At 38.9% G+C, this 22,967-nt stretch overlaps 1 protein-coding gene across 3 annotated transcripts in view; it reads left to right on the plus strand.

Annotated features, from left to right (window-relative positions):
• Exoc6b (exocyst complex component 6B) overlaps nucleotides 1–22,967 on the plus strand; it is a 407,149-nt gene that overhangs the window by 230,359 nt on the left and 153,823 nt on the right. For all 3 annotated transcript variants that reach the window (XM_035448826.1, XM_035448827.1, XM_035448828.1), the window contains one exon: nucleotides 22,788–22,929. In XM_035448826.1, the coding sequence (XP_035304717.1) occupies nucleotides 22,788–22,929 (142 nt within the window). The remainder of the gene's footprint in view (nucleotides 1–22,787; nucleotides 22,930–22,967) is intronic.

A 22,967-nucleotide genomic window follows, 5' to 3' on the forward strand; every position in this document is an offset into this window, starting at 1 on the left:
CAAAACAGTTATCAAGCAAGAATTATATTTATAATATTTAGTCTAATTATATTTGGTGAAATTAAAGAAAATGCTCTATCATCTATCCTATCTTTGTGAGTCTAAAGGTTTATGTCTAATTTATCTTTTATTATAACTAAGGAAAACTATTATAAATATCTAGTCTTCAATTCCATCAAAGACGCCAGAAGTATATAATATTACCTTAGTAAACAGGAAGTACATTATAAGCATCTTCCAAAACTCTAGAAATGACAGAGATATCTGGATGCCTGGACAGTCACCTAAAGTTCTCTGTAACTTTGGGGCATCCATCTTCAGTCTATTGGCCTAGAGTGTATGGCAGACTTCTTAATGAAGTAGGAAATTTGAAATTGTCCTGGTTGTATTGGCAGTTTGTTGGTCACTTTTTTCTTTGTATCCTGTAGAATGTCTGGCAGACTCTTTCATAAAGCAGGAACCCTGAAGGACTGTCCCATCTTGTTTTGGCAAGTTCAGCAGTCATTTTCCTGTGGTCCTGCATGTGCAATTTATACAACATACAGTCAAGCAGTCCAAGAAAGAGTAGTTTCTTGCTGAAATGGCTAGCCTTGTCACATTGAGGGCAAACTCCATAAGGAGTTTTTCTATGCCCATCATCATCTTAAAGTAATTGGTGATGCCAGTAGCAGACATGTCTCACTGTTGAGAAAAATCTAAGTTCTTAAAACATTTTAAATGCCATATTCTGTAGGTCTTTGAAGTGTTTTAAGATTACCCATCCATCTGAAATATATGTCTGCATACTAGAAAACCTAACATAACTACAAGCTTGACTATCATAGATGACTATTAATTTGTATTTCTTAGCTATATATTACATTTTTAAATTGAGCTGCATAAACACAGTGAGTGCCTTAAGCAAAAGTATAAATATACATACAGTATATCAAAATGTACCTTAATTTTGTATCAAAAAACCAAAATCCACACTAGTGTAATGTATTCATTTCTATATCAACTATCAGCATGGCAGGAAACATAGCAGTACCCAGGGAGGCATGATGTTGGAGAAGGAGCTGAGGGTTCTATATCCAGATCAGCAGGCACTAAGAAGAGAGAGATACTGGGCCTGGCTTGGGCTTCTGAAACCTGAAAGCTCACTCCCAGTGACACACTTCCTCCAATAAAGTCACACCTACTCCAACAAGGCCACAACTCCTAATCTCTGTAAATTAGTGCCACTCCCTAACAACCAAGCATTTAAATATATGTGCTTATGGAGCCGTTCCTACTCAAACCACTACATTCCATTCCCTGTACTCCATAGACTTATAGCCATATCATAATGAAAAATTACATTCAGTCTAGCTTCAACATCCTCATTCATACTCTATAGCAGTCTCAATACTGTTTAAAAGTCCAAAGTCTTTTCTAAGACTTGTTGCAATCTCTTTAATTGTAACTTTGTGTAAAATCAAAAAAAAAAAAAAAAAAAAAAGCAGATCACATACTTCCAGCATACAATTCCATTCCAAAAGAGAGAAGAGAGAGCATAGTAAGAAAATACTGGACCAAAACAAGATAGAAAACCAGCTGTGCAAATTCCAAACTCTGCATCTATGTGCTTAATTTCAAACACTCTTCAGAACTTCCGGCTCCTTTCAGCTTTGTTGACCGCAGCGCACTTTCTCTCTTGGGCTGGTTCCACTTTCTTTTAGCAGCTCTCCTTGGCAGGTTCCCCACAACTCTGGCATCTCCAACATCTTGGTCTCTTCAAGGCAATCCAGGTTTCACCTTCACGAAAAGACCTCTCTGTGCCTCCATGCAGGATATCCCTGACACATGCCTTGACTCAGCATATTTCTTTAGCAGTGAAGGGAAATTCCATAACCCAAAGGGTCTTGGATCCTTGTTTCTAAAGCCAGACCATGTGGCTGAATCAGCCATGTTCTTTTGCTTGCTGGGGTTGGAACACATTCTCCTCATTTAAATACATTTTCACCAACTTTCTGTTTTTGATGGTTTCCCTCACTACCTACACTTAGCTGTCCTGGAATTTGCTCTGTAGTCCAGGCAGGCCTTAAACTCAGAGATCTGCCTACCTCAGCCTCGAGAGTTCTGGGATTAAAGATGTATGTCACCACACCTGACTCTAAACTTTCCTTTAATTCCTTTTCACAGTTTGAAAGCTTAACTAAGTGGGGTCTTTCTCTGAGCTCAGTACTCCTTTTATTCCATTTAGGATCAGGCTTTTCCTTAAACTTATCTCCTTTTTATTTAAATTCTTTAATTACTACTCATATTTACATATCCATCCCCCCCATCCCCATACCCTCCCATCCTCCCATGTTCCCCCCTAACCTCCCCAACCCATCCCCAAACTCCTCCCCAGGATAGTGAGGCCCTCCACCAGCGACCTTCAAAGTCTGTCATGTCGTTTTCGGGGAGGGTCTAAGCCCTCTTTGCTGTATCTGAGCTGCAATAGTATCCCTCCATAGGGAATGGGCTCCCAAAGTCCATTTGTGCTCTAGGGTTAAAGACTGGCTCCACTGTTAGAGGTCCCATAGACTGTCCTGGCCTCCTAGCTGGCACCCACATTCAGAGGGCTTGGTTCAGTCGAATGCTGTTTCCACAGCTGTATGACTAGGGTCTCCATGCTCTCATTAGGTCAGTCAACTGCTTCTGCAGGGTTTCTGCAGCACCATCTTGGCTTCTTTGCTCCTCCCTCCTCCCTCTCCACAACTGGATTCCAGGAGTATGGTTCAGTGCTTAGCTGTGAGTGCCTGAATCTGCTTCAAACAGCTACTGGATGAATGGTAACCAAGGTAGACACTAATCTCATTATAGGGAAGGTCATCAATGGCATTTTCTCCACCACTGCTTAGATTCTTAATTGGGGTCATCCCTGTGGATTCCCTAACATTTCCCCTGTGCCAGACCTCTATCCATACCTATATTGTCTCCCTTTATCAAGTTATCTCTTGAGGACTGTACTTAGCTCCATTATACTTTCTGGTGCTCCTTCTCTCCCCAAACTGTACATTTTGTATTTCCTCAATCAGCTTGTACCTTTTCATTATAGATCTGCATAAGAGTGACTACTAATACAACATAGTCAACATTGGGCTGTTTTGAAATTTCCTCTGCCAGTGACATTAATCCAAAAGTCTTAAGTTTAGCTTCAGGCAGACTTCTTGGACAAGGACAAAAAGGAGCCACATTCTTTGCCAACATATCACAAGAATGGTCTCTAGGCTACATACTAACATTCTTCCCCTCTGAAACTTTTTGAGATGGGCCCCCACAATTCAAATCACTCTCAGCACCACTATCTTCCATGTTCCTACTAGGATTGCCAATTAACCCCACTTGAAATGTTCAATTATTTTCCTAATCCAATGTTCAATGTCTGCATTCCATCAACAAGAAGCATGATCAAGCCTGGTACAGCAATACCCCACTTCTGGTTCCAACTTATTTTTAGTCAGTTTTCTATTGCTGTGAAGCAACATGATGACCATGGTGACTCTTATAAAGGAAAACATTTAATTGGGGCATGCTTACAGTTTCAGAGGTTTAGTCCATTATCAGGGTGGTGGGAAGCATGGTGGCATGAAGGTTGACCTGATGCTAGAGAAAGAGCTGAGAGGCAAAAGGAAGAAAGATAGAGTGTTGTTTTGCTTCTTTTTTTTTTTTTCACTCTTACTCTACTCTTTGGGGTGGGTTACCACCCAGCTTCCAAATAAATCACATGGAGTCCTATTCTTTCTTATGAATGTCTAGCCAGCTTTTCTTAAATTATCCTATCTGCCTTTTTGCCTCTATGCTTTTATCTTTCTCTGTTTTTATATATCTTGATGTGGGATATCCTCCTGTATGCTGTGAATATATGTTTCTCTTATTGGTTGATGAATAAAGCTGTTTTGGCCAATGGACAGGCATGAGGTACCCAGGCAGGAAGTATAGGCGGGATGGCCCTAGGAGTGAGTCTATAGTGAGAAGCCATGTAGCTAATGAGGAAGAAAGACGCCTGGGCATCACTGGTAAGAATACATAGAGATACATAAATTATAGAGATAGGTTAATAATTAAGAGAGAGCTAACCAATAAGAAGCCTGAGCCATTGGCCAAACAGTTTATAATTAATATAAGCCTCTGTGTATTTATTTGGGACTAAAGGGCCATGGGACCAGGCAGGGCAGAAACTTCTATCTACAATATCTTTCTTTACTTCTTACTCTATGGTTTGCTTTGTAAGCTGGCCTCTAATGTCCTCCTCCTTTTATTGCTCATTTTTTTTCATTCCTCAAGCCTCTCTTCCCAGATTTATCCTTTTATTCTCTCTGAATGCCAGCCCTGCCTATCCTTTCTTCTGCCTTGTTATTGGCAATTCAGCTCTTTATTAAACCAATCAGGTGTTTAGACAGGCAAAGTAACACAGCTTCACAAAGTTCAAGCAGTGTTACATAGAAGAATACAACTCATCTTTGCATCATTAAATAAATATTTCACTTCATAGCCAGGTGGTGGTGGCGCAAGCCTTTAATCCCAGCACTCAGGAGGCAGAGGCAGGCGGATCTCTGTGAGTTTGAGACCAGCCTGGTCTACAAGAGCTAGTTCCAGGACAGCCTTCAAAGACACAAAGAAACCCTGTCTCGAAAAACCAAAAAAATAAAAGTTAATATTTCACTTCATAAACAAATTTAACACATCTTAAAATACTACTCCACAATAGGAGAGAGGCACTCCACCTGACTTAGGCTTCTGAAACCCCAAAACCCACACCAATGACACACTTCCTCCAACAAGGCCACACCTACTGCAACAAAGTCACACCTCCCAATCCCTATCAAGTAGTGCCACTCCATAATGACCAAGCATTCAGATATTTGAGTTGATGGAAGCTATTCCCTTTCAAACCATCACAAGTGGCAATAGAGACACCTAGAAAACATCACATAAGTATAGAAGAAGACCACCAAGGAAGGTTCTTGGATGAGCAAGACTGAGTGGTGCCCATTTGTGAGGCAGTATTTGTTTGGTAAGTTAAGTGGGTCTTGAAAAGGGGGAAAGATGAGACAGATGTCTTTTGCAAAGCCCCAGTTTACCTTCTGGAAATGGGTGGACTCAGACAGCAGTACAGTGAACAGTGAATAGGACTCCAGAAGAACTCAGAAGCTTATTGGGTCTAGGGAGGGAAAGGACAGGATTTCTGGTCATTGTAAGAACCCAGGGAAGAGGACATCAGAGTCCTGAAAGCAGGGTTAAAAGCTTAGTAAAGAGGGGCTTCAGAACCCCACAGTAGGGTAGAATTCCAGAGGGTCCCCAGAACCCTGCATTGCTCTTTCCTCTCTCATCTTTTCCTGCTATGAAGGCATCATGCCCCAGATCACTTTCTCCTTCAAGCAGGACTGGTGGCTGATGTGTAATGTATGAAGCAAATGTTGAATCCTCTGCCACATTGGCTTGGGGCTGTTTGTCATTCCGCATGTCTACTGAGTCATCATAGGTTAAATTTTGTGATTCTTTTTAGAATCTACAAAGATGAGTCTCCAGAGTATCTTTAGTACCTCCATCTAACCAATGGAAGATGCAAAGCAAGAGCACTGTAATTTGGCTCCTTTCCATGGCAAAGGTACCATGTTGACAACACATACAAAAATCTTAATCGCTTTCTCATAAACTCAAATCCAGGTGTGAAGTTTCCATTTTTGCTATTATTCTGTATTGGTGAAGGAAGATAGCACTTTGCTAAATGTCTTAGTCAACTGGCATTTGTACTGACAAGGTAAAATCTAGGAGTTTGGATCTTATTCTGCTTCTCAGTTTCTGTACACAGTTGTACAATATTCTGTACAATATTTTTGATTGATTGCACTGTCAAAAATCTATAGAATGCTTTCCAAATGTTTCATAATACTGTGATGTTGAATTTTTTAAGTTTCAGGATGATGTTCAAACATAAGTTTCTGGGTTTTGTAGGCTCAGCATCATTTCCTTTGATTTTAGAACTCAAGTTCTGTTTGGTAGATTTGGCCTTTTATTGTTGTTGTTTGACTTAATTTAGCCTTCCAAGGCTTGTTTAATGATTTGAAATTAGATAAGAGTATCCAGATTGTAAGGATCGCTTGGGGTTCCCCCAACATACTTTTTTTTTAAAAAAAAAGAATGGTATGTAAATGCACCATGCTCATACAGTCTGTAACATAATAATACTTAGCTATGGCAGTGCATATGCTCTTAAGTCAGTTAAGAGAACAGAGAGAGGTTTACACTGCAATCCAGTGATTGTCTTTCCCTGATGCTCTGCTACCAAAGCACCCTGAGCTGCAGTGAGTGTGAGTTACAAGTTGTTTATTTGGTGTGTATCTTCAGTTTGTCAAGCTGGCTTAGATTGAACTTTGGTACCCAAGAAGTTGGCACAAAAAAAAAAAGAAAATAAAAAAAGAAACAACTCGGCAAAGCTTTCAAAGGCCATTAATTTCTAATGTTCAGTTGATTGAAACTGAGTGTATCTATCTCCTGGAAAGCTGCTTCCTCAGCATATTAATATCGTCGCATAGAGTGCCTCTGTCCACACTCTGTAGAGATGGCAAGGATCTTTGTTGTCTTGTCACTTTAGCTAGCTGGAGTCAAATACTCAGACTTGATACTCACTCCTTTCTTGTTGTGAATAAGTATTTATAATCTTTTTATGGATCTCTATTAATTGGACAATTACATAAAGTATTCATACAGATGAGAAGAGCCACTTGTTATTTATCAAATGTGGCTTTGGAAAGCATCATGTTGCTGAATCACTGTTTTGTTTCTTTCTCTTAAGCTTTGTTTTGTTATGAGATTTTAGAAGATAATTTGCAGACTACTCCATGCAGAGCCTTTGAGTTCTCTCAGTGTTAGGGCAGGGATCACAATGGATCTCAGGAAGTGGCAGACTTGTTAAGTAGGGGCAGTGGAGGGTTGGAATTCCTTTTATCTTATGAATTGAAGCTAAAATATGAAGAATAATATATCCTATTTTATATATGGCCATTTGATTAATGATTTACCCACTTACAGAATTTTTTGTTGCTATCCTCAATGTGTTCAGAAGAGAAGAAATGAAAATGTTAAATAGGATATTTGACTAAGTTCAGTTTTAATCAAGAAGATTCTGTGTCTTTCAGAAAGCTAAGTCATCTTGGATCAAGCTAATTAAAAATGAGATTGTGTTACCGAAAAATATTATCTGCCAGCTTTCTAAGTGTAGCTTCTAACAATAGTGGAGCTTTCAAAGCCAGAAGCTCAGGCTTTGATGCTGAGGGATGTCTGTGTTTCATATAAGAGCTGGGAGTAGTGATACATGCTTGGAAACTCACCACTAATAAGGAATTCAAGGCCAGCCTGAGCTACTACTGATCGAGAACAAGGTCTTCTCTTTGTCTGGGTTAGTTGGAACTTCTCAGGGCATTTACTTATATTGTTTAGTGTGAAATGAAGCACAGAAGAAATACAAAGGAAAATTCTATACACAGAAGTTATTAGAAACTAAATAGTACATAAAATGAGTTCTATGTTATTTGGAAGGAAAGTTGCTTGATGTAGTATAGGAAGAAACAACAGCACCTTAAGGACTTGTAATTGATGTCTTTTGCTTGAAAGCTGTCTTTCTTCCATGTGACAAGAGGATTGTGTGCTGTGATTCAGTGTCATTCCTTGCTGGTGTCTGCGTGAAGCTGTCCTCTTTGTGGAAAGTGCTGAGGTTACTCATGTGGGATCACAAAGGCTGCTACCTAAGGACTCTTCAAAATTTGTGTTAGGAACAGTGAAGGCAGGGTATTAATGAGTTCACTAGAAACATGATAAATGTAAAATGGGTGTTTTATTGGGGAAGGATAATAGTAAAGAACCACTGGGGCATTCTTGCTCCAGAAGATGCAGTTTCCACCCTTCTGATGGGATCCTATATGAGAGAGAGAGAGAGAGAGAGAGAGAGAGAGAGAGAGAGAGAGAGAGAGAGAGAGAGAGAGAGAGAGAGAGAGAGAGCCCTCCCTGCACTTCTGTACCTTCTGGTCAAGTCCACACCTGAAGCCATGCCCAAAGGGGTGTGGCCACTAACACAAAGTCACTGGCAAGGGGAGATGCTACTATAGAACACTGTTCTAGAGCTGTGTGGACCCCTCTTGTCTATAAATGTTTATGTTACAACTCTGCTCACTTCTGATTAGCAGTAAGAGTACTGACACTCAGTTTCCTTTAGTTTAAGATACTGTTTTATTATCTCCAGCCATTTGCATTTCCCTGTTAGTCTTATTAGCTGTACCTTTTTAGGCAATTTTTTTTCTTTCTTGATACTTTTGTGTTTTTATATTTCTGATTCATATTCTAGAAAAGTCCCCAGTGCTCATTCTCATTCTCATTCTCTCTCTCTCTCTCTCTCTCTCTCTCTCTCTCCCTCCCTCCCTCCCTCCCTCCCTCCCTCTCTCTGTCTATTGTATGTGACACACTGGTATGTTTTATTTTCTTTTATTATTTTTTAAGTTTCTTTTTATTTATTCTTTGTGTCTTTCATGTAATGGCTCTTGATCTCAGTCACCCCCCACCAAAAATAAAATAAAATAAAATTTAAGAGAAAAGAGGGGAAAAGACAGAAGGAGAAAATCTCGTTATGGAAGCTACAGTGAGTCACACAGTAAACCCCTTTTTCCAAACATTTTTACATGCATGTGTTCATCACAAAGAATCATTGGTCTGGTTCCAGGCCTCTGGTCTCTACTATACCACTGACACTGGGCCCTCACAGCAACATCTGTTACTGCCCTGTGTTGTTGAGATCCTGTAGCCTTAGGTCCACAGAACCTACCTTCCCCTCCTTCCACCCCCCACCCTAAAATAGCTCTTCTGCTCTCATGACCTTAGGGCCTGCTCTTCAGCCTGCCTTAGGCATTGATGGGAGAATGGAGGGTCTTCTCTCCCTTGTTCATGCCACCACAAAACAGATAAGTAAGGGGACAGTTCTCCCATGCTTATATCAGTGCTGGCTCACCCACACTTCTGCCAGAAGGATTGGCTCTACTGTGCTGCCCAGGCAAGATGAAGGGTCCCACTTTCCATGTGCTGCAGCTGGTAAGGGGGAGGGTCAGCTCCCTTGCCTACCACAGGTGGCAGGGGCCAAGGGGTGGGAGGTGTCTTTCCCTCATGCTCACCAACACATAGCAGGGAGAGTGTTATTTTTATTTGTTTGTTTGTTTGTTTTTAATGTAGGCTTCTCACTCTGCAGCCCAGGCTAGCTTGGAACTTACTTTGTAGCCCAGCCTTATCTCAAACCCATTCGTCCTCCTGCCTCAGCCTTAGAGGTGGTGTGAACAAGCATCCCCAGTGTTGTCACCCATTCATTTTCAATTTCAGCAACAATATCTTCCTGTAAGTCTCCCTCCTCCTGCAGTGTTTTATTATTTCACTGTATTTTAAGTACCTTTTGTATTATCATATTAAGATGTATTCATTGAACCTTTAAAAAAATTCTTTATGCAGGCCGGGCGTTGGTGGTACATGCCTTTAATCCCAGCACTCGGGAGGCAGAGGCAGGCAGATCTCTGTGAGTTCGAGGCCAGCCTGGTCTCCAGAGCAAGTGCCAGGACAGGCAGCAAAGCTACACAGAGAAACCCTGTCTCGAAACCCACCCACCACCCCCCCAAAAAAAAAAAACTTCTTTATGCTAGGTTTCTGTGCTCCTTGTTTTCTATGCAAAGTTTTTGTTTCTTTAAGCAGATTTGAGTTTTGACTTTTTGCTGATCTTTAATGGAAACAACCTCACACCCCATGGAAATGCTTGAGCACCCAAAGACTGCCTCTGTTTTGAGCATACTTTTATTATGTTTGTGTGAGGGTGTGTGAATTTAAAATAATATATCTAATTCATAATGTCTGTGTTTTACATCATCCCAATATACCACATTTCCCAAGATAAAATTTCACTTAAACTCTATATTTTTAGTAATAGTACCCATATATGTATAAAGATGAAGTAGGCATAAATACCATATAAATATATTTTATATCATAATATAAAGTATACATATATTAAATAGACAGTTGTACAATTATAAAACTGTAACAGATTTAAACATTTACAGCCAATAAAATTGAGATGCACAACATTATCTTAATAGTTTCAGTGTTATTGCTTTGCTAACTAAATTTTATCATGACTCTTAGATTTCATGAAGTTAGTGTAATTAATTTCCTTCACATTTAGCCTTCTGTGAGAACTGTCTTTGTACTGTTTGACACCTAGTTTGATTTTTCACTTCATACAATTACACAAGTCTCTCCGTAAGTAACAACTTACTTGTGGTAAAGTGATCCGGACTCAATACAGGCTTAATTGTAAACACAAAGGCAGGCTGAAGTACGAAATCACATAAGCATTTTACAATCTTAGCTGATTGCAAAAAAAGAAAATGGTAATTTAGAAAGATCCCATCAAAAATCATGGGAACCGTCTCTGGAAATGAAATTGAGAATCTGTGATCCATATTACCAACCTTAGTTATTTCTGGAAGACTGGTTCCAGTCGCTCCTCTCCTCATAGCCATGAGAATCTGTGGATGTTCAAGCACCTTTCTTTAAGTGGTTTCCCATTTGCAAATAACCTTACATGTGTACTTTCAGCAGACTGGACATGAGTTTCTTGCCACAATGCAGTGCAGTAGTGTGACTACTGCTTAAGTAATTGTGCTCAGTGGAAAGCACATGGACACATGGAGAGCAGGTGTAGCTTCAGTTTTACACAATATTTGCTTTTTACTAATAATTAATTGGCAGTAGAAACTATGTATGAATCTGGCTCACTGACTATATTTGTCCCATGACAATTAATCGTTGCAAAATGTATGCTATAAGAAAGATTTCTTTACTCCAAGTAAAGTTTTTTTTCTATGATTTTTGTAAATTTATAATTCTAACTTTTGTGTTCATTTCTGTGATCACATACATGTTTTCTTTTATTTACTGTGCCAAAAATTTTAGGTGCATGTTTAGCTCTGTGGATATCCACTTACTTGCCTGCTTATGTTGAGAAAGAGACACACATATGAAGTTCAAGCATAGTGAAGCAGAAATGTGAAAATGCTGTAATGGAACCTATTGTGTACTTAATTAACAGAGAAGAAATGATGATAATGGAGAGTCCTTCTGGCTTCAAAGCATTGCCATTTGCCATCCTAGAGTGTTTATCCTAACTAACCAGTGTACAGCATCTAGTGCATATTTCTGTGTTCACATGACCACAGTGTTATTCCACCCAGCTGAGCCTTATTCTTTTTCTGACTTGAAGTGTCAATCTTAGTATATTCTGTGATGGTCTGTTGCTCTCAATATGCCTTCCTGTGCTTTGATATTATGCAACAGTTTTCTTACGTGTTTTAGTGTACTAGTATATGTTGTAGGAAGACCTTGGCAACTGGGACTTTTATATTTTAGAATGTGTATAGGAAGTGACACTCTGTTAGGTGTGAAAATAGTAACATATGACAATTCTCCTGTGACATTTTCTTTCTTCTTCCATATTTTTACCCATTATTTTGGGTGTTAGTTTTACCACTTAGCTTTGTGATTTGTCTTTGTCTTTGTTCAACATTATTTATACAACATACAGTTAGCTACTTGGTTTCATCTGTGCTATGTGGTTTCAAACTATCTCTTTTTAAATATTCTGTATGTATATTTGCTACATAGGACAAACCTGCTTAATTTTTGCATATACTTAAGAGTTTTGAAAAGCATAAATCTTGGCATTTCACCCCAAATATTTTTCAGCCTTGGATTTTATAAATTTTGGAATTAAGTAACAAAAGCATTATTTATGTTTTTTAATGGAAATGCCTTAGCTTTCATTTACATTTACTTCAGCTATGTTGTTCTAGTATTTTAGATCAAGATTGCTGTTACTACAGTTTGTAGAACTTAGACCTGAAGGTAAATGACTATAGAAATAATAATGATATATAGTGTATATATTATTAAACCCCTTGACAGAATAAGGTAAAGCAACTGAAGTTTTTGCTGCTTGAAAGGTAGGAAACATGTGAATTATCCTTGCTTATGTGCTTATGACTGGCCCACACCTGACCTCCAAATCTTTGAGATGACATGCTACATTCTTGAGAAGAGTTTGATTGAATCCAAACCTTCATTCCCCAAAGAGTAGGGTTTCTTGTCCTTACCAAGGCAACATCCAAGTGGTAGCTGTTAGTAGAGTACAGGCTGTTGAGTGAAATGATTTTTACCCTTAGAGAAGTTCTAAACGTTCTGTATTAACATTGTTTTGGTGCACTTCCAAGTGTTTCTTGTAAATAGAAACATATACTGGTAATAAAGTTGTGAAATAAAATTAAAAAAAACAAAAAAAAAGAATGCTGTTATTACTAAAGCATTATTTTCTTAGCTTTGTGTTTTTCAGCAATAGTTACTGACATTTACATACATTTTAGGCAGTTGTTAAACTTAACCTTGGGTTTAATTAGGTCTTGTGCTCTTTTGAAGTGGCTTTCACAAAGTGTATCTTCAAATGATAATTTTCAAAAATGGGGAGCTAGTGCCCAGGAGAACTGACTTGTACCTCCATGTTGGGTCTCAGACCTGATTACTAGAGATTCTGTTCTTTCTCCTTGCAGTAGTTTTTCCTGTGCCATGGGTACCCCTTCTGTGTTAGTTTTTCACAACTATGACAGAGTATCTAAACAACACAACTTACAAAGAAAAGATTTATTTTGTGTATGATATCAGATTTTTCAGTCCATCCTGCCAGAGAGAATGCTTGCATCATGTCAGCCAGGAAGCAAAGAAAGTAAATGCTTTGCTCTCAAACTTGCCACCTCCCTTCCCACTTTAATTTTTTAATTTAATCCTAGTCCTTAGCCTCTGGGATGTGCCATCCACATTCTGGGGAAGTCACCCCTTAGTTAATCTTTGGAAATGTGATGATAGGAATACCAAGAGCTGTGTTTCATTAACATCCTGGGCACTTCTGAGTCAATCAAGTTGGCAGTCAAGATCATCCAACACATCCCTTCCCTGACCTCAAACATGCTTACTGACTTTGTCCTAGCAGAATATCTTAGCAATGATGCTTAACTTGGTTAGTTGTTATGATAAATCTTTCCGCCAAAAGCTGCCTGAGCCCCACCGCCACATGTGAGTCTTACGCCAGCCGCCTGCCCAAGTTAGGCCCAAATGAATACACAGAAACTTGTATTAGGTACAATGCTGCTTGGCCAATGACTAGGATTCTCATCTGTTAGCTCAGTCTCAATTATCATACATCTATATATTTTGTAAGACTTATCTTATCGGACGCCTTATTGGCATCCCTCCTTGCCGGTAGATCACATCCTGCCACTGCAGGAGGCAAACGGGAAAAAGGGACCCTTCCTGTTTCTCCTTCCCTTAAATATGAGTCTCCTTGCTATGTCACTTCCTGTCTGTATCAGCACTTCTCTACTACATTTCCCAGAATCCTCTTTGACACCTAGTTCCGTCTAACTTGCTGTCTCATTGGCCAAACAGTATTTTATTTAACAATCAATAAGATAAACATACACAGTAGTGCATTCCCCATCAGTTAGTCCTTCACCTTTCAACTCTACATGTTTAGATAAGAAAGAAGCCTAGCAGAAGGGAATAAATGAAACAGTCCTCTGATGAAAGAGGAGAAACAGCAAAGTATAGACCCATCGTGTTTTAATCAGGATCATCCAGAACTATGTATGAGTAGTAGAGGGCTTTTAGAACATTCCTTTTGTTCCATGTTCAGAATTCAAGGGGGATTTTCTTCCAGTGAGAGGCTGGCTTTGTCTCTTGTTTCATTGATCTTCATTTTAATAGTTTGAAGCTTTTCGTCTTTTTCTGGTTCTCTGCTTAGGAAGGACTGCAAGAAAGCTGCATTGAAGGGGCCATTGGCTTGATAGATTCTGAGTGTTTATTTCACTAACTATTGGCTTCATTACATTTTAATGAGTTGTGTGATATTAAATTCCTAATGAACAAGGTTTTTGGATTTCTTATTCTCTAACTGTCAACATGTTTTGGAGCCATTGCACAATGCCTAAAGGAGTTTCTTCTTTATAGTTCCCTTCTCAAGCCATTCAGAAGGGAAAAGGAAGGAATGGAGGGAATATGCCCATTTTCTTGAGATATGAATGACTATTAATATTTTTCTTTGCAAACAGTGTTTTTTTTTTTTTTTTTTTTTTTTTTTTTTGCATGTAACTGTTTCCTACGATCTAATGAACTCAGAGTGGATTTCTTGGTATCAGAGATTGATTATTATTGAGCCCAGCTCATGTTAGCATTTTATGCTGAACCTTTCTGTAGCTACTTTTTATGAAATGTGGAGTATTTAATTCTTCCTGGGAAACTCAAGCAATTTCACTTTAAATTTTCCTTAAACCATGGGCAGTCATGTTTAAGTTGTAAGAGTATCTTGTCACAAAGTAGCTATCCCCTCCTCCTATTGCAAGTTGAACAACTCTGATTCCAGTTTCATTCTTTGCACACAGTTAAGACTGGCATAGTTATCTTGTTTACTCATGAGGAAGCTGTGTCCAGCCAAGATTAACTACTGCTGTTAAGGTCACATGAGTGAAAGGCCACAATTTGATTGAAAGTAGATGGGAGCCAGAGACTTGTTCCTCTTCAGGCCTGTCTTGTTTTACTGTAGTCTCATAAATGGACGTGCTGCTCATGTACTGTTCTCCCAGAGAGAGATTAATTAAAGATCTGGTTAAATTCACACCAAGAAGCTTTTAAATGTGTTTCCTCTGAGAATCACCTCAGGGTTTTAAGTATTTTGAAATGAAGCATTTGTTACTGGCAGAGCATAAAGAAGCAGAACACCTACAGGATGCATTAGCTCAAAAAAGCAAGAAGGCAAGGTAGCTAATGAGGTGTTTGGGAGGAGAAGTACTCTTAAGTAGGGACTGACCAGTTAGGAACTGAGTAATAAGTCCTACATTGGAGTTAAAGGGACTCGCTGGCAGACAGGCAGGCGTCGGCACCATTGTGTTTTGTAAACTCTCTCCTATGGCTGTGATGTGTTTTTTTTTCCAAACCCACTTAATTTTTTATGAGGTTTGTAAAGGTCTTGAATAAACAATTGAGATTATACAGGTTTTCCTGGAAGCTTTGGTTAATATTTTAATGTGCTCTGCTTTGTCACTTTATTAAATAGCTTATTGGAAAGTTTGAAAGAGGGCTTTCTTTTTTTCCTCCCCTTACTCATATTCTACTAGTTAAAAATCAAATTTCAAAATCAAATTTGGTTTTTTGTGGGTTTTCTTCTTCTGTTTTGTTGGGAACTCTTATGTCCACTGGTCACCCTTGGGTTGCTGTCTGGCATCTGGGAGTCCTCCAGTTAAAACACATTTCAAGTGAAATTACAGTCCAGAGAGTGTCTCTTGAAAATGAGCCCATGATTGTAAATGTATATAGAAAGAGAAAGGGCAGGGGGAATTGGATAGGGTCAAAGAACAGGAACCAGTAGAACCTTGGAGATTACCTCATCATGACCTTTTGCTCATTAATATTTGAGTCTGATTTGTTGGCATCTAGGTTGCTGTCTGGTAAAATGGCAAACACGACAGAGACTGAATACCTTCAAAAACATTTCTGTGTTAATGTCAGGCAGAATGAAATTGACCTGTAACCTGAACAGGAGTTAGAGAAAAAGGAAGTTTTGTGTTTTTCTGGGAGGATTCATTCTGTGGAAGCCCAGAGTACAGTAGTTGGTCTTTTTAGAGCACTTTATGTTTCTTTCATTTGCTGTGCTTGGAATGTGATGAGGCTCACCCAGTGATCCCCACCACTCTTGTGAAGCTTCTGTAACTATTTTGGCCTAGTAACCTTTTCTTCTAAAATCAGATAGGGCTTAGCATTTACTCTGCTCAATTTAGCATTTAATTACTTGCTTCCCTTGATTTGCTTCAGAAGGAAGTGCACTTTCACTTTTTTCTGTAGACAGAATTACTTGATTTAAAAGGAGAAGTTCATGTGATTCTGTAGAAGACATGAGCAATAAAATATTCTGTATCCATAAAATACATTTTAAGAACATGTACCCAATGGCTTTCTCACCACTTTTCCATATTTAGCACTGTAGGTATAAAAAATTTAAGTGTATTGCACTTGTTGAGCACTTAACACAAGCTAAGAAATGTACTGAATAACATCGATTTTTTAACCCAGTCATTAAAATAATCTTAGTTTGCACATGGTAAATGGAGAAAAAGGTTAAAGCCAGTATTCTAGGGCATTTATATATGTGTACTCATTAATGGTTTCACTCCTCATCCTTTATTGTCAATTTTAGTTCAAAAGACACAGATTTTTTATGAAGCAAAAATGTTTGCCAAGTAGTAATGGAAAGTACTGCTGCTTAGTACTTAGACACAGGAAACTGTTAACTATGAAGACTACTTTAAATGACTCTTACAGGATGTCTCCCCCGCCCCAGTCCTGGTTTGATATATATTAGTAAATTTAAAAGATTCTGAGCCAGGTGTGGTGGCGCATGCTGTAGTACTAACAACCAGGAGACTGAAGTAGAAGATTGACAAGTTGGAGGCCAGTCTTGGCTTGTTGTCGGTGGGGTTTCTAGACACCATGACCGTGGCAACTCCTATAAAGAAAACTTGTAATTGAGGTGGCTTGGTTACAGTTTCAGAAGTTGGGTCCATTATGATCATGAAGGAGAACATGTTAGCATGCAGGTAGATATGGTGCTGGAGTAGTAGCTGAGAGTCCTATATCTTGCAAGCAACAGGAGATCAACTGAGACACTAGACAGTAGTATCCTGAGCATAGGAAACCTCAGAGCTAACCCCTACCTTGCCACAGTTCCTCTAACAAGGCCATACCCACTCTATCAAAGACATACCTCTTAATAGTGCCACTCCCTATGAAATTATAGGAGCCATTTACGTTCAAACTACCTCAGGGCTATATAGGAAGACCCTGCAATTGCTGGGTATAATGATGCATACCTATAAGCCTAAAGCTCTAAAGGCGCAGGTAAAAGCATTGGTGTAAGTTTGAGGACAGCTTGGGCTACATAGTAAAAAATTGGTCTAAAAAAAAAAGACTAAAACAAAAATTTTAAAAGTTCTTTTAAGGTACTGGCTGTGTAGCACTAATGTTGGACTTATCTTCTATAGTCACAAAGTACTATAAATTTTGGAGAAAATATGAAATCATAGCATTGCCCAGTGAATGAAGTGCTTCAGATGTTTGTGTTATCAGTGGGACTATAATTAAATAAATAGGGAAGTGAGAAAAGAGAAAGAACTAGCCAAAAAGAAAAAAGCCACAAAAGTTCCTTAAGTTACTCTTGATTTTTGGCTAGTGGTTAAGCTGCACAGGTGGAAAGATGCTATGGAGGATTGGAAGACAATTGTTGCTGAAGACTGTGAACTGAGCAGACATTCCAGAAGTTGCCAGACAGATACATAGAGGATTGTGTCCCTGGAGAGAGCTGGTGAAAACTATGCTGTTTAGCTGAAATGCCAGGAGGGCCATGCATAGGAACTAGCAACAAAGCTGCAAGAGTAAAGGCAAGACAAGCATAGATCCCATAATAATAAATTTTAAAACAAGTCTAACAAAACCAACACAATCAACCTGTCTAGCTGCTTGTTAGAACAAAATTCCAAACTCTGCTGAGGCTGAGTAGTTAGTCTGGAGACTGTATACATCTCACCTGCAAGGTAGACATACAAACCAAGACTTTCTAAAATGCTGATAATCAGAAAAAATTGACTTACAATAAAAGTTCACATAGTCAATAGGTACAGGTCCTGAGATGATTCACATGTTGATGTTAACATAAAAAAAAAAAAAACCCAAAGAAACAAACCTTTAGGTGTCTTAGCTGTGAAAAGACACCAAAACCATGACAATCTTTTTTGGGGGGAGGGGGTGCTCGAGACACAGTTTCTCTGTGGCTTTGGAAGCTGTCCTGGAACTCACTCTGTAGATCAGGCTACCCTCGAACTCACAGAGATCAGCCTGCCTCTGCCTCCTGAGTGTTGGGATTAAAGGTATGCGCCACCACCACCCAACTGACCATGACAGTCTCATAAAGGAAAACATTTACTTGAGGTGTTGGCTTACAGTTTTAGAGGTTTAACCCATTAAGCATGGTGGAGAGCATGGTGGTTGGGAATATGCCAATGTTCAGTTCTACATGGTACTGGAGAAGCAGCTGAGAATCCTACATCTTGTAGACAACAGGAAATGGTCTGTGTGGCACACTGAGCAAAGCTTGAGCATATATGAGACATCAAAGCCTACCCACACACACTTCCTCCAACAATGCCACAATTTCCAGTACTTTGAGGGCCATTTTCTTTCAAATTATAGTTAGGGAAAATGGACAAAATAGCAGAAAAGATGGGATGTTTTAACAGCATTAAGATTCATTGTCCACTCTAAATCGCAAAATCTGAGATTAAAGATTCATATGGGAGCAGGGAGGAGGGTATGCCTTATACCAGGCTTGCCTCAAACTCTTCTGCCGCTTGAGTGTTAGGATTACAAATGTACATTACAGCAGCTAATTTTATTACTGAGTTTTTAAAAGTACTTTAATTACATTGAACAAAACATGCAACAAGTACACCATGACCAAAAAGCAAGTTGGGGAGGAAACAGTTTATTTGGAAGTGAAAACTTCCACATTGTAGTTCATCACTGAAGGAAGCCAGACAGGAACTTAAACAGGGTGGGAAATTGAAGGCAGGAACTGATATAGAGACAATGGAGGAGTGCTGCTTATGGGTTTGCTTTCCCAGGCTTGCTCAGGCTTTCTTATAGAACCCAGGACCACCCAGGGCACAGGACCACCAGCTCAGGGATGGCACCACCCACTATGGGCTAGGACCTCTGCCATTGATCACGAATTGAGAAAATGCCTTACAGATGGGTCTCATGGAGGCATTTCCTCAATGGAAGCTCCTGCCTCTCTGATGACTCTGTCTTGATGTCAAATTGACACACAAAACCAGCCAATACAGCAATATACTCAAACCTGAGTTCAAGTTGAATAAACCCAAGATCAAATCTGTAGAAAGCACCTAGATTAGCTGAATGTTGCAGTGCTATTTGGTAGGTGAAATGGGAATGCAATTTTGAGCTAACCTTGACTATATCACAAGATCTTGTCCAAAATAGAAAAAAGGATGAAAAAGAAACATAAAATGTCTCTTCCCTCATACCCCCTAATTTGTGGAGAAGTGTTGAAAGGACTAAGATACATTTTGTTCACCTGATGAGAATAAATCCTAACGAACAAATCCTAAGTTAATAGGACATTGACAATGCATCTGACATATTAAACACCAGCTGAGCATAGCATGCTGTTGGCTCATGATATTCTGTGTCTGTGGATATCCATTGTCACTGCTGTCCAGCATCACAAGAGGTCCATGTCTCAAAAAGATTGAGATTTCAACGATGGTTTCTACTGAGTATATTATTAAAAAAAAAAATGCAACTGAGTGTCTTAGGATTTCTGTTGCTTTGAAACAGAAAACTCTTATAAAGTAAAACATTTCATTGGTGTGGCTTGCTTACAGTTTCAGAGGTTCATTATCATTGTGATGAGGACCATGGCAGAAAGACAGTTGTAGTACTGGAGTAGTAGCTGGGCGTTTATCTTGAAGGCAACAGGAAGTCAACTAAGAAATTAGGCAGTATACTGAGCATAGGAAACCTCAAAGTCCACCCACATGGTAATACACTTCCCCCAACAAGACCATACCCACCCCAACAAAGCCACACCTCCTAATAGTACCACTTCCAATGAAATTATGGGAGTCAACTGCATTCAAACTACCACTCCAAGTTTATGTGGACAGTGTGGGCCTGTCTACTTTCAATGTTCTGAGAGAGGAAAGAGAAATAGAAATACAAAAGCATCATTCAAGGAAATAGTGTATTGTTGGATTTTCTTTTCCTCTAGCCCCACATTGGTACACCAAAACATTGTTGTTTGTTTTTTCTACTCTTTTTGCCCTTTAGGCTTTACTATTTTGAGTGGTCTGACACCCAGCTTCCAAATAAATCACACATGAGGCTTATTCTTAATTAAAAAATGACAGGCCTTAGCTTGGCTTGTTTCTTGCCAGCTTTTCTTAAATTATCCCGACTACCTTTTGCCTCTGGGCTTTTCTTTTCTTACTTCTGTATGTCTTATGTTCACTCTTAGTCCATGGCTGGCTGGGTTGCAGGCCCCTGGAGTACTCCTCCTCATTTTTCCTATTTATACTCTCTGCCTGCCAGCCCTGCCTGTCCTCTCTCCTGCCTCACTATTGGCCGTTCAGCTCTTTATTAGATCATAGAGTGTTTTAGATAGTCAAAGAATCACAGCTTCACAGAGTTAAACAAATGCAGCATAAACAAAAGCAACACATCTTTACGTTGTTAAACAAATATTCTAGAACAGTAGTGCTCAAGGTGCCTTCATACCAGAGAAGATAAGATGCCTTACTCCAGATTCCTCAAGCTCATAGAAACATGTGTAGTATGTTGAAAGAACGTTTTTTGTAGATAAGTGATGATGAGGTTGCTGATCTTAAATGTAGAAAAAAGAAATCTTAATGGTGCTGGGATGTAGTTCAGTTGATAGAATGTGCAGGAATCAAGCCCTGGGTTCATTCCCAGCGCTGCCTAAATTGTGTAAGTATAACATATTTGTAATCCCAGTACTTGTTCAATAGAGAGACATGAAGATCAGGAATCAAGACCACTCCTCAGCTTAATAACTAGTTTGAGGTCATCCTATTCTACATGAAATCCTGTGTTTAAAAAAAGTAAAAAAGAATCTTTTAAAAGCTTATAGAGAACAAAGGCACATTGGAGGTAGTAAAAATAATAGTGGAATTCTTACAAGTGTGGTGAGGCCAGAGGACAATAGCTGAAACTTCAGAAATTTTGGAAGAAAGATAAGGTTATCCATATATACTTATCAATATATACTTAGCATAAGGAAATTACAGAGGGAAAGGATGAGATACCATTTCTAATAATGATACAGTAACTAGTACCAGCCTTGACCTTGAGTCTTAGACTAGATGCTTTATGTTGGACAGCTGGCAGTGCAGGGTGGTGATCCCAGAGAAAGAAGATAATCAGAGCCCCACAGTTGCCTGCTGTTGAACCCTGAAAAATGGCAGTGCTGTTGTCCCAATTTGACCAGAGCTTGGGATAAAGTGACTTCTGTGTTCAAGGAAGTATTTAAGTGTTGAAGAAGCCATCCTGAGGAATAGAGTGAGAAATAAGCATTGTGATTCCTGGGAAGCGATGGCTAATTTTTGCACACGTAGAGTGAAATCTATGAGATTAGGCAATCTAAATAATAATAAACAGACACAAAAGTGCCAATGTGCAGAAGGTGAGCAATTACCAGGATTTACACAAAGAGGGGAAATGTTCAGACACCACTTCCTCCAAAATCTTCAGTAAAGATACAAATAGAGTAACAAGTTAGGGCCTAGGTTAATCATTGGCCTGAGGTATCTCTATAAAAGATGATTCCAGCCTCCACATTCATATAGTGGGGGAAATAGGGGTGATAATTTCCTGTTTAAAGAGGAAGAGAGCTTAAAGATATGATCCAAAAGAATCACATTCCATGGCAGGCTACAACAGGATGCATAATAAGTAAAGTGTAGTGCAGGTGTGGCTACAGTTTGGCATACAGAGCAACCTGGTTTTTCTGGTTATGTGTTTGCTATAGCAGCATTTCTTTTTCTTTTTTTCCTCTTTGTAGCCCTAGAAATGGATCCCAAGGCCTCAGGCACCATTAGGCAAGTGGTCTATCATTGAGCCCCTACCCCAGCCCCCCAGAATAGTACTTACAGTGGTTGTACAAAAGGGCAACCTAACACCAATAATGGCCACTTCTGATGCAAAGTAGGACAGTAGTTAAAGGTGTCATCCAGGAGCATAAACTGTGTTTGTAATATTAGTGAATATATGTGCACTTTGAATGCTTTCATAAAGATAGTTAAATATTAATTTTAAGTCTGTTTTTAAAATTAGCTTAGAATTCATTTGTAAATCCCAAAGTTTCCTAAGAAAACAAAATTTACCCTTTTACATTTTGGAGGCCGTTTTTGTTTTGAGTTTACTGACAAGTCATAGAACAGTAGACACCAGTTTGTATCTAGAGACTTTTGCTAGAATTTATAAAGAATTTTTTGTAAGATACTTTTTCAAGTTTATTCTCTCTGTAACATTCTTTCTCAGTTTACTTCCCATTTTTAAATATTGCTTCTCTACTGTTAATCTTTAAAATATGGGTATTGGTTCCATAGTTGGGTTTTGTGAATATATCTTAGCGTTCTCACTACCATGACTGGTGGAATTGGAGTCACTATTTAAAATAATTGCTGTTAACTATGCTTAGTTCCAACACTACTGGATATAAGAGTATCATGATAGGGAAAATGTTAAAGAAATTCCTAATTGAAGAATAGAATAAGTTATTTAAACTTTCATATCTGGGAATATTAACAGTTGATAAAGTGCACAAAGACCTCAGTTTGACCCCAGCACCATATAACCTAGGCATGGTGGTACCCACCTAAAACCCCAACACTGGGTGGTCAAGACAGTAAGATTACAAATTCAAGGTCATCCTTTCCTACACAGCAAGAACAAAGCCATCCTGGGATAAGTGAGATACTATCTTAAATAAACAAATGAATAAATTAGATGATATTTTATTTTAATCCAATAATTTTCTTGTTTACATGTTTGTATTTCAGGGAAAGGTGGCCCAGACAGCCTGTATGTCAGCTTGCAAGCATTTAGCCACATCCTTGATGCAGCTATTGTTGGAAGCAGAAGTAAGACAACTCACTTTGGGAGCATTACAGCAGTTTAACCTGGATGTCAGAGAATGTGAACGTAAGTCAGTTTTTGCTTGCTTGTTTTATAAACTTACT

The sequence above is a fragment of the Cricetulus griseus genome, chromosome 8, assembly GCF_003668045.3.
Source record: "Cricetulus griseus strain 17A/GY chromosome 8, alternate assembly CriGri-PICRH-1.0, whole genome shotgun sequence".
NCBI classification, from domain to species: domain Eukaryota; kingdom Metazoa; phylum Chordata; class Mammalia; order Rodentia; family Cricetidae; genus Cricetulus; species Cricetulus griseus.